We start from the raw sequence: 10,759 nt of genomic DNA on the forward strand, positions 1-10,759 counted from the left end.
TCTTTTATTATTCCAACGTATTTCCGAAGGGCACACAGCGGCCCTTCTATTTTTCCGGCCATTTTTTTCCGAAATTTTTCAAAATTCATGAAAATCGGTCAATTTCTCCGAAATTGAGCTAGTTTTCAATCAAAAAATAGTGTCTGTAAAACTGTGGAATTTAAAAAATATTTTTCACTGAAAACGCACGAAAAGTTTTTGAATTCTTGACACATTTTTGTGGGAGTTCTTCTTTTTTTTCAAACTCCTCTCGGAAGGCCCTTCTATTAGAGGGGCCCAAAAAGTAATATTTTTATTCAAATTAAAGTGATTCAAGCCCAAAGAACGAAACTTTAATGAAAACAGTCACAATACCCCCCCCCCCCCCCCTTCGTCATGAAGAACCTAAAATTTAGAGTTCAATGAACTAAATTCTCAATTTCTAGGGACCCAACGCGACGCTACCCCTCGAAGAAGTCGGACTGCTTTACGAGAACCTTACGGATTTCGTTGACGTTGATTTGATGACTCTTCAACGATTAAATGCCATTTATAGAACCGAAAACGAACAATCAGTCACAATTGATAAGAAGCTGTTGGAAGAGTTCAAAAAGTCCCTTCTGGATTTGTCGAAACTGGATTTGAAGTTCGCGAGATTTCAAAGTTCTGTAACCCAAATGCCAGAGACACTCGATCTTCTGCTGAATATTCTTTATGGGGAAGTGATTGAACCGTTTACAGAGAAGCCGTTGCATGACAGGTTGGCATTTTTAGGTTTTTTGTTTCTTCAACTTTAAAAATATACAAAAGCTTTTTATCCTCATTCAATTTTTATAAAATTTTGGGGCAATATAAAACAAGAATAGAGCTTCGTTTTTGCAGTCAACAACTTTTTGTTAGCTACTGTAGTTTTTGGGATTTCCGCTTTTAAAGTTGGCATCGCGTTTTGGGTGTCTGAGAAGAGCGCTCAACTTCATAGTATTTCAAAAACCTCAAAAACTACAGTAGCTATAAAAAAGTTGTCAACTGCAAAAAAGTTTAAAATTTAATTTTAAACATTTTTGTAGTTTACAACTTTTTTGTAGCTCTGAGGACTTTTGAGATATGCCACGTGGAAGATGGCGTATTTTAAAGCTAGCACATTGGTCTGCTAATTATTCAGGCCAACGGACCCTCTATTTTTCTGCGATGCGCTCGCCTCCTAAAAACCTGTGTCTTCCAAATGCCATATTTCAAAAGCCTTCATACCTAGAAGAAAGTTGTCAATTTCACAAATGTGTAAAAGAAAATTTCACACATTTTTGCAGTTGAAAACTTTTTTATAATTACCGTACATTTTGAGATATGCGTCTTTGAAGTTGGCGCGCGTTTTTGCCCGACGATTGAAGGTAGGTGGAGGTGCGTCAACTTTAAAGGAGCATATCTCAAAAAGTACGGTAGTTATCAAAAAGTTATCAACTACAAAAATGAAGCTCTATTTTTGTTTTATATAGTGAAAAAATTTCAGATAAATTGAACAACGTTTTCGCATTTTTTTTCAGTATTCAAAGCTAATTTTCCATTTTCTTAAATTTTCTTTTTTTAAGATTGATGACATACCCATTTCTATTCGGTTTTTTAACAATGGTTTTCTTTTCAATCTGTTCCGTACGGTCCAGTTATCGTAATGTGAAAAAGTCCTACAAAAACGACATACAACGTCGGAACGATAAAAAAGTAGATGCGGATGAATCTGAAGACGATGAGCTTTCTGAATTTGAGTATGATTATGAGGAAATAATGGATAAGTATGAGGAGATGCCAGAATCTGTGCACGAAGATCATGAACAGATAACCGTTAGAGAAAGAGCGAAGGCACCCGAGTCTTTAGATTCTGAAACTGAAGATTTGTCACCAGATTTTTTAGGTACTTTTTTAAAAATCTAATTTCTCTAAATTATTTTATTTTTTTTTCAGAACTTTATGCACTTTATGGTCATGATAAAGATCCTGAAGAACCTTCTCGTCCATCAACTGACGAATATTGGAACATCTTCTAGAGAACCTCACGATTCACAAGGTGAATAATTTCTAAGAATCTCCTCTAATTCATTAAATTGTTTAAATAATTGATTTTTAGGTCCACCGCCCAGTAGCACAAAATCAATATATTCTTATGCAAATTAATAATCCATCGATGTTCAAAGGTGTGAACTTTTTTTCATTGTTTTTGTTCAATAAATCTTTTATAGTTATTTTTGTGGAAAAATTGAAACTTCAACGCCTACAAAACAGCTGAAAATAGTCAGATTTGTTTGAAATTGTTAGGTTATATGAAGCAAAAATAAAGCTTTATTTTTGTAGCTGACAACTTTTTGATAACTATCATACTTTTTGAGATACGAGCCTTTAAAATTAGCCTCCGCCCCTCCGGAGAGCACCCCAAGCGCGCCCACTTTAAAGGCGCATAGCTTAAAAACTCTGGTAGCTAGAAAAAAGTTGTCAACTGCAAAAGTGTGTGAAATTTAATTTTACACATTTTTGTAATAGACAAATTATTTGTAGCTTTTTATACAAAAGAGATATGATCCCTGGAAGAAGACAAACCTATACAGCAGGTCTAGAGAGACGCAGAGAAATGGTCTGCAAAATATTTAGCAGACCAACGCTCATGCATGAGAACTTTAAAATCGCATATCTCAAAAACTACGGTAGCTAGAAAAAAGTTGTCAACTACAGAAATTAAGCTCTATTTTTGCTCTATGCAATCTCAAAATTTCGTTGAATTTGAAAAAGGATAAAGTGTTGTTGTAATCACTTAAAGTTGAAAACAAATGACTTCTAGTCCGGTTTTCGGTTCTTGGTTTCTATAAAATTGTCATTTTGAACATTTAAAACTTTTGACAAGTGGTCAGAAAAATTCCAAAAGATTAGGATTATGCAAATCGTGACTGTTTGTACCTGGTACCCCCAACAACAGGAAAACTTGGAAATTCAGAAAAAAATTTATTGATTTTTGGGAAATATGGGATTATGGAAAATCGGATAGTTACAAAAAATAATAAATGAGAATTTCAGAAAATCCAAGAGTGGCCTTTTTGGAAAAAAGTCTTTTGCAGACCTGCCATATAATTAGCTGTATGAAAAGGCAGCAAGTTTGAGCTTCATTATCTCAATTCCTGTGCAAGATATGAAGAATGTGTCAACTGACAAAATATTTCTGATAATATGATAAACATTTTATCAGTTGACAACTTTTTTATATCTTTCATAAAAATCGAGATAAATTGGCTCAAAGTAAAAAATTAGAGTGGCGGGGGGGGGGGGTCCTGTTATTAGCGTTGTTATGATATCTTTCGTCATAGTTTGAAGATAACAGAACAAGAGTTCTGCCAACATTAACTAGATTTTTTCGAAATTTTTCATCGAAATTTATTGTCTAGACACTGTATACAGTATAGTAGACCTTGTGATGTTCCTATCTTCGCCCATATCAATTTCTCTGCGTCTCTCATCTCTTATCTCTTCCGTCACATCATCACCAATCGTCGTGTGATTCGCGTGAATCGACACATACACTATACATTAAACATGCAAATCGCCGAATTCAGAATTCCTCTCAACGCCTCCTATTTTGACGTCGTCTGTCGTCAAAGAATTATCATAAAATTTCCACATATTTTATTTTCCATCATCTCATATAAACCCCTCTATTCGTCCATTTTTTAATACAATTTTCGGATTTTTCAGACTTCAAACCAAATTTTTGACTGTGTGACTTTATATTTTTATTGCGACAGATTTTGAAAAAGTTCCAAGACTTTTTCAAACTTTAACGCATTCAAGTTGGCTTTGGCAAAACTGTGAGTTCTAATTTAACGATAATTAGGCTCTAATTATGTCAATTAACTGAAAAATTCCAGGTCAAAGCGCGTGGTTATCATCAATCCAACAATCTTGGCTCGCTCAACCTTCCACCGCTACTTTGCGTCGAACAACGACGATTTTGGCTAGGTAATTCTGAGAATTGGAGTTTGTATTTTAGCTCAAAAACTATTATAAGTAGAATTTTATAAGGATTCTGTAAATCTAAAAATCCAAGAAATTGGTTAATGGGGAAAAAAGTTATGAGGGATTTTCAGAAACTAATCCAAAAAAAATTTTCGAAAAAAAAATTTTTGTTGGAATTTTTTTGGAGAAAAATTTCCAGACAAAATTTTTAGCTTTTTCCAGCTAGGGCCAATTTGCATAAGTCCCTCTTCAAACACTCAAATTGTCGTAATTCACGCTAGGCGCCCGTCGAAATGGCGTCAGTTGTTGTAGTTACTGCTGGAGCCGCACTCGCCGTTTCCGTTCCATTCGTGGCACTTAAAGAGTCGTTGGAGCAACGTCTTAAGACCAACATGAAGAAGCATTTGGGACACAGACAACGTTGTCGTGAGTTTAGCTTTTTTAGCTCGGAAATTTGGCGCGGAATTTAGTTCGGAAAAAAAGCCAATTTTTAAGAACTAACAGTTCTTGATTGCCTTCAAAAGTACTTCAAACAAAATCAATGAAACTTCACAAACATATAAAACAAAACTAGAGCTTTATTTTTGTAGTCGACAACTTTTTTCTAGCTACCGTAGTTTTCAAGATAGGCGCTTTTAAAGTTGGCGCGTCTTCCCGTCCTCTCAAGCGTCGGGCCGGGAGAGACGCCAACTTTAAAGGAGCATATCTCAAAAACTACGGTAGCTAGATAAAATTAGCAAACTATGAAATTGTGTAACATTAAATTTAACACATATTTGAAGTTAACAACGTTTTTCTAGCTACTGTAATTCATGAGATATGCGTCTCTTAAGTTGGTGCGCCACCCAAAAGTCTGGAAAGGCGCCCTTAATTTAAAGGTGCATTGCTCAAAAACTACCGTAGATAGAAAAAAGCTTTTACTTTCAAAAAAAGCGTATTTCAATTAACTTTCAATATTTTTACAGCTGAAAGTGCTTTTTTCAGCTTTTTGAATTTTTTAAAAATAATCCAAAAATTCATTTTTTTTTTGTTTTTAATTTTTGAAAATTTGAATTTCCGGATTTCCAGATACTAAACGTATCTTAGAGTCAATAAAAATACACAAAAAAAAAGAAGAAAAGTTTTGTCACCGAGCGGATTCGAACACGGGTCGTCAGATTGGTAGTTGAAAATTTGAAAAACCCCACTGCACCATTCGTACATTTTTTGTAAAAACCCTCAGAAATCAGAAATCGAAATCAGAAATCGCTGGAAACTTGTTTTTTGAAGGTATTAGATGTTTTCCAGAGTATTTAGACTTCAAAAACACGATTTTAACAAAAAATTGGAAAAAATGACCTAAAAATTTAAAGGCGTCAATTTCCCGGACATCGAGGACGAGCTGGTCCAACAATATCAGTATATGATGAGCATGAAGAAAAATGATGATGAGACGAAGAAAGTGATGGTCCGCGACACTAAATGCTCTTCTGATGATGAAGGTAAAAATTTTGAAATTTTGAAAAAAAAACTTTCTTTCAAAAAATTATATTTTTTCAAAATTTTCAGACAACTCCTCCACCATCAGTTCCCCACCGAGCTACAACGACATCACTCAACCACCAGCATGTGCGTTTTGGCGGGAATTTCAAAAATTTTCAAAAAAAATTTATTTTTTTTTAATTTCGCTGAAAATTCATTTTTCCAGACGGCTTGTTCGTGCCACGTGGCAACTGAGAAACGACGAAAAAAGTGGGCGTGGCTTCCCCGGCAGGCTGCTTCAGTAGTAATGATTCCCCCAACATCTGACGCCATCTGCTTCTATTTGCTTCGCTTCGTAGAAATCCAAAAAATTCAGTTATCGATTTTTCCAATTTTTTAAATTCTATTATTTGAGAAAAATAAGTCATTTTTATTTTATTTTTTGCTGTAAACCTAATTTTTTTGCTTGTAATTTAAATTTTGTTTCAAAATTTCTCAAATAAAACTTTTTTATTGTTGTAAAACTCTCTTTTAATTTTTTCCGAAAGATCATTGAGAGAGGAATTGGCTATATTTCCATAGAAAAAAGGCAAAAAACATGAAAATATCACAGAAAAATCACCAGGAGCTGAAATTTTTGAAAAAATTGATATACATAGAAAAAGGGATGAGCAAACAAAAAAAAACAAAAAAAATCGACAATCGATCTAATTGGATGTGCCACCAAGACTGCTGGATTTCGATGTGTTTCGACGGAATAGTTTCGGCAGAATTCCTTTTCGCTTTTTTATTCCAGAAGATGTTCCATTTGTGGAGCCGGATACTATCGATTGCATGTCTTCCGATAGGTCTTGGCTGAAAATAATTATTAATTTTAGTCTGCTAGACTACAAACTACAAAAATTGCAGATGATTTTAAGCAAAGTTAAAGCAACAAATAATTAGCAGACCAACCGGCGCGCTCTCTGCTTCAATGCGTCTCTCACTAGCAGGCCAACGCGCTACACTCAAACATTAGCAGGCCAAAGAGACGCAGAGGAACGAGAGCATTGGTCTGCTAGTGTTTTTACGCATAGAGCGCATTGGTCTGCTAATTATTTAGCAGGCCTACGCGCTCTCTACTTTTCTCCGTCTCACATTAGCTGCTATTGAGAGACGCAGAGAAATAGAGAACAAAAGCGGTCTGCTAATAATTTATGCGATGTATCTTTCTCTGCGTCTCTCACTAGCAGGCCCAAGGTGTGTGTGTGTCTGCTATTGTTTGGGTCTGCTACTGAGAGACGGAGAGAAACAGAGAGCGCGCGCGCCAACATTAGCAGACCCAAATCTTATTTTCTTTATAACTCTGCTAAAAATCAACGTAGAGAAGTGAAAATTGGCCCATGTTTCAGCATTTTTTCAAAGTTTTCATATTTTAAAGCTGATATTTTGAAATTTTAAAGCAATTTGGAAGCCAAAAAATTCAAATTGTCCTTAACGTTTTGGTCATTTTAGTTTATGTAATTTTGGCAGTTGATTTTCGGCGAATTCGGGTCAAAATTGCTAGCTCGCTAAATATGCTAGAGAAATAATTAGCAGACCCAAAAATCCACGTGAATGTTGGGGTCTGCTAAATAGTTAGCAGACCAACGCACTCTCCGTTTTTCTGCGTCTCTCACGAGTTGTGAGGGCGTTGGTCTGCTAATTACTTCTTGCTGTAACTTAGCTCAAAACCAACGTAGAAAAGAGAAAATTAGCTTATTTTCTCCCTAATTGGTCTCTAATTTCTCTGTCACACATAAAAATGAGATGAGACTAACGTCAAGCTTCTCGGAATCGTAATTTGATCCTCTACGACGGGTGACACGTCTTCCGAATGGATGCTACCATCCGTTTTTCCAGTCGGCACAAATTGTATAGTAGCTGATGTTGTTGCTTGAGGTGCTGACGTGGAAGTTGTAGTTGTTATAGATGATGGAGGCTGAAAATTATTTATTTTAAGAAATTTTTTTTTTTTTTATTTCAGAAAGTTTTAATTTTCAGAATTTTTCAGCTTTGCTAGATTTTATTGTTTTCTATTCATTTTTTTTGTGATTCAAATTTTTAAATTCTTACTTTTTTCGCTAAATTTTGCTGATTCGCCGAATTGGTGATGGATCCAGATGATGAGGATCCTGAAATTTTTTTCTTTTTTTTAGAAAACTCCAGAAAAATCCACGTACCCTCCTGACTATTATTGTAGAAGTGCGAATTGGCGTTGACGGCTCGATTAAGATGCTCGGTTTCTGAAACTTTTTTGAGCTTTTTTTCGATTTTTAGATTAAAAACGAAAAATTCCCAATTTTAGAAAATTATTTATTAGAGGGTTATTATATAACAAAAAAAGATACAAAAAGCTCTGAAATTCGTTAATTCGTTAGATAATCAAAATTAAAACCGGGAAAAGACCCAAATTGAATTGTTAAGAAAAAAATCTAGCGTTTACCATTCAAATAAAGCAGTGGAAAACCGCAAAGCGACTCGATTTGCATCCATCGTTCTTGGGTTTCTCGCGTTAGGGTGTGAATTTTTTCCATTCGATTTCTGAAATAACAGAATTATTTTTAGAAAAAACTCTTGACAAAAAAGGCAAGTTTTCCCTAAAAATTGCAGAAGAATGAGCCATTTTTCACTTTTTTACGATGATTTTGAAGCGAGTTATGAAGGAAACAAGAATTTTGGGTCTGCTAAATAATTAGCAGACCCAAGTTCACATTCCTCTATGACTTTCTTCAAAATTAGCCTAGGAATTTAAGAAATTTGGCTCGTTTTGAAGCGTATTTTATGTTTTTCAGCATAAAAAACTCAGAATTTGTTGAAAAACTCAAAAATTCATATATTTCTGAATTCTAGCGAATTTAACTGAAAATTGCGAAAAAACAAGCCATTTTTCACTCTTTTACGTTGATTTTGAAGCTAGTTATGACGAAAAACAAGAATTTTGGTCTGCTAAATATTTAGCAGACCACTTTTCTCTGCGTCTCTCAATAGCACGCGCCAACATTAGCAGGCCAACGCTCTCGTTTCTCTGCGTCTCTTTAGGCCTGCTAATTATTTAGCAGACCCAAGGGGGTCAAAGTTTAATTTCCATCATAACTTTCTTCAAAATTTATCTAGAAATTCAAGAAATAGCTCGCTTTGGAGCGTTTTTCAGGCATTTTCTCAATTTCAGCACTGAAAAACTCCGAACTTGTTGAAAAAACTTGAAATTTGCCGAGTTTTTTTTGAAAATTTTTACAAATTTCTAATTTTTAGCGATTTTAAGCTGAAAATTGCGAGAAATTGAGCCATTTTTCACATTTTACGTTGATTTTGAAGCTAGTTATGAAGGAAACAAGAATTTCGAGTCTGCTAAATAATTAGCAGACCCAAATTCAATTTCCTCTATGACTTTCTTCAAAATTAGCCTAGGAATTTGAGAAATGGCTCGTTTTGAAGCGTAAAAAACTCACTTCAACGCAAAAATCTTCGAATCCACCTGATCGGAAGTCGACGCCGCTCCAGTAGCTAATTTCAACGATGACAACACACTCCCCTGTTTCTTCTGAAGCCTATCCACCATTTCTATGGCCTCCTTCATTTCTTTAAAACAGTCTTGTCGTTGTTTTTCCAAAAATGCCATCTCATTTTCACAAGTTCTTCTGAGCAATGGTTGGAGTGCCAAAGGGGTTCCAGATCCGTTCGTGTTGGCTTCAAGACGACGTTCAGCTTCTTCTAGCTGCACTCGGAGGTTCTCCATTTCCGTTTTCGACACAATTCCATCAGAAATTGATCTTTTACTCCTCTCATCACTCAACATCTTCTGCACGTCTTCAAACTCTGTTTCCATACTTTTTAGCTCGGTTAACTTGTTGGACAGTTCGTTAAGCTTATGTTGAGCCTTCTGCTTCTGTCGGACGTATAAAAAGATCAAAGAAGTCAATAAAAGTGCCAAAAATGCCAGAAGAATGTCTTTCGTTTTGTTATTATTATCCTTATATCCAAAAAGAACAACGTCTAGGGAGTTTAAGCGAAGCTTCTGGCGATATACGGACGATTTGATACCCAGCTCTTTGTTGAGATAATCAGAAGTTGGTGATGCGAAGCGTGGCAGAATTTTTCCATCGATTTTTTTTAATTTCACCGTTTCAATGATGCTGGGGATGTTGACATCGTTGATGAGCCACTCGACGAGCTAAAAATATTATTTTTTGGAGTTGCTACGTGAATTTTGAGTTAGGTCTGCATTTGACAAAATGTAGAGAATTCAATTTCACACATATTTCCCTTTTTTTTAAATTCTCTAGCTCTAAAACTAGCCGAGTTACACCTCTTTTTGAGAGACACAGAGAAGCGAGAGCGCTCTCGTTTCTCTGCGTCTCCCTCTCCCCCCTCTTTGAGGGGTTATATCTCCCGAACCATTAGAGCCAGGAAAAAAGTTCGAAGAGAAAAAATGTTTAAAATCAAATTTAACATCGGATGGTGTAAAAATTTTCAAATTTTTGAAAAAAAATTTTTTTTTCAATTTTTCAAAAATCCAAACTTCCTACCCTTTCATTAGTCCAAGTCCTCTCTATGCTCTCAAACCACGCCTCCCACAAATCGTCTACCGTAATCGCCTCGTCATCCCCATGAAACTTGTTCTCTCGTCGTGTTCGTTCGGAGCCACGCATTTGCATGTCTTCTTTCATGAACTAAAAGTGGAAAAATTGATTATGCTGTCTGTCTGTGTGTCCCGATGTCTTCTCTCTTACCCCAGTTGATTCATTCCGATCAATTGATCCCGAATGATCATCGTCCATATCTCTATGAATGTCTCGGATCGCCTAAAATCCAGTTTTAGTTTTTTCGGTCTCATTATCTTCGTTCCACATACCTCATATCCCAACTTGTCGCGAATCTTCTCCTCCTCTGCTGTCACTTCTACATCTACAACAAAAAAAAATTGCAACGTGGCAATTATAACAAAATTAACCTACTTCTAGTCACCCGTTCAGCACCGCCAACGATATGTATGAGACAGAAAAAGGCGAAAGCATTCCATAAAGTTCTGTGGTTACCCATATTTTTCAATTTTGATTGTTTTTTGGCTTTATTTCATTACGGTCCTGAAATTAGATGGAAATTTATACAGAGAAAGGAGAGAGAAGGGGAGAGAAAGAGACGCAGAGAATAAGAGAAATTAATAACAAATAAAATCTTTGGTCTGCTAATTTTCAAAAAAAAATCCAAAAAATGAGCATATTTTCACTTTTCTAGGTTCATTTTGAGCAAAGTTACGAGCGAAATTAGATTTGGGTCTGCTAATGTTGCAGAGAGACGCGGAGAAACC

General features: G+C 35.5%; 3 protein-coding genes across 3 annotated transcripts in view; 2 read left to right on the forward strand and 1 right to left on the reverse strand.

Moving 5' to 3' along the window:
- The window catches only part of CBG15697, a gene marked incomplete at both ends in the record, with an annotated part of 5,362 nt that extends 3,344 nt beyond the window's left edge, over nt 1-2,018 (forward strand). The window contains 3 exons of the mRNA XM_045243369.1: nt 426-760; nt 1,566-1,885; nt 1,936-2,018. Coding sequence (XP_045095770.1) covers nt 426-760; nt 1,566-1,885; nt 1,936-2,018 — 738 coding nt within the window. The remainder of the gene's footprint in view (nt 1-425; nt 761-1,565; nt 1,886-1,935) is intronic.
- Nucleotides 2,019-4,262: 2,244 nt separating this feature from the next.
- On the forward strand, nt 4,263-5,685 carry CBG15698 (the record flags this gene model as incomplete). Its single annotated transcript, XM_002640767.1, has 4 exons — nt 4,263-4,395; nt 5,322-5,450; nt 5,518-5,577; nt 5,657-5,685. 4 exons carry the CDS (start codon nt 4,263-4,265, stop codon nt 5,683-5,685), a joined length of 351 nt encoding a protein of 116 aa, XP_002640813.1.
- Nucleotides 5,686-6,137: 452 nt separating this feature from the next.
- On the reverse strand, nt 6,138-10,491 carry Cbr-stim-1 (the record flags this gene model as incomplete). The annotated part of the gene is made up of 9 exons (XM_045243370.1): nt 6,138-6,285; nt 7,230-7,390; nt 7,525-7,694; nt 7,895-7,992; nt 8,901-9,622; nt 9,978-10,121; nt 10,182-10,253; nt 10,304-10,356; nt 10,407-10,491. The coding sequence occupies 9 exons, from the start codon at nt 10,489-10,491 to the stop codon at nt 6,138-6,140; spliced, it is 1,653 nt and encodes a 550-aa protein (XP_045095771.1).
- Nucleotides 10,492-10,759: the final 268 nt, after the last annotated feature.

This window comes from Caenorhabditis briggsae, assembly GCF_000004555.2.
Source record: "Caenorhabditis briggsae complete genome, chrIII, whole genome shotgun sequence".
NCBI classification, from domain to species: Eukaryota; Metazoa; Nematoda; class Chromadorea; order Rhabditida; family Rhabditidae; genus Caenorhabditis; species Caenorhabditis briggsae.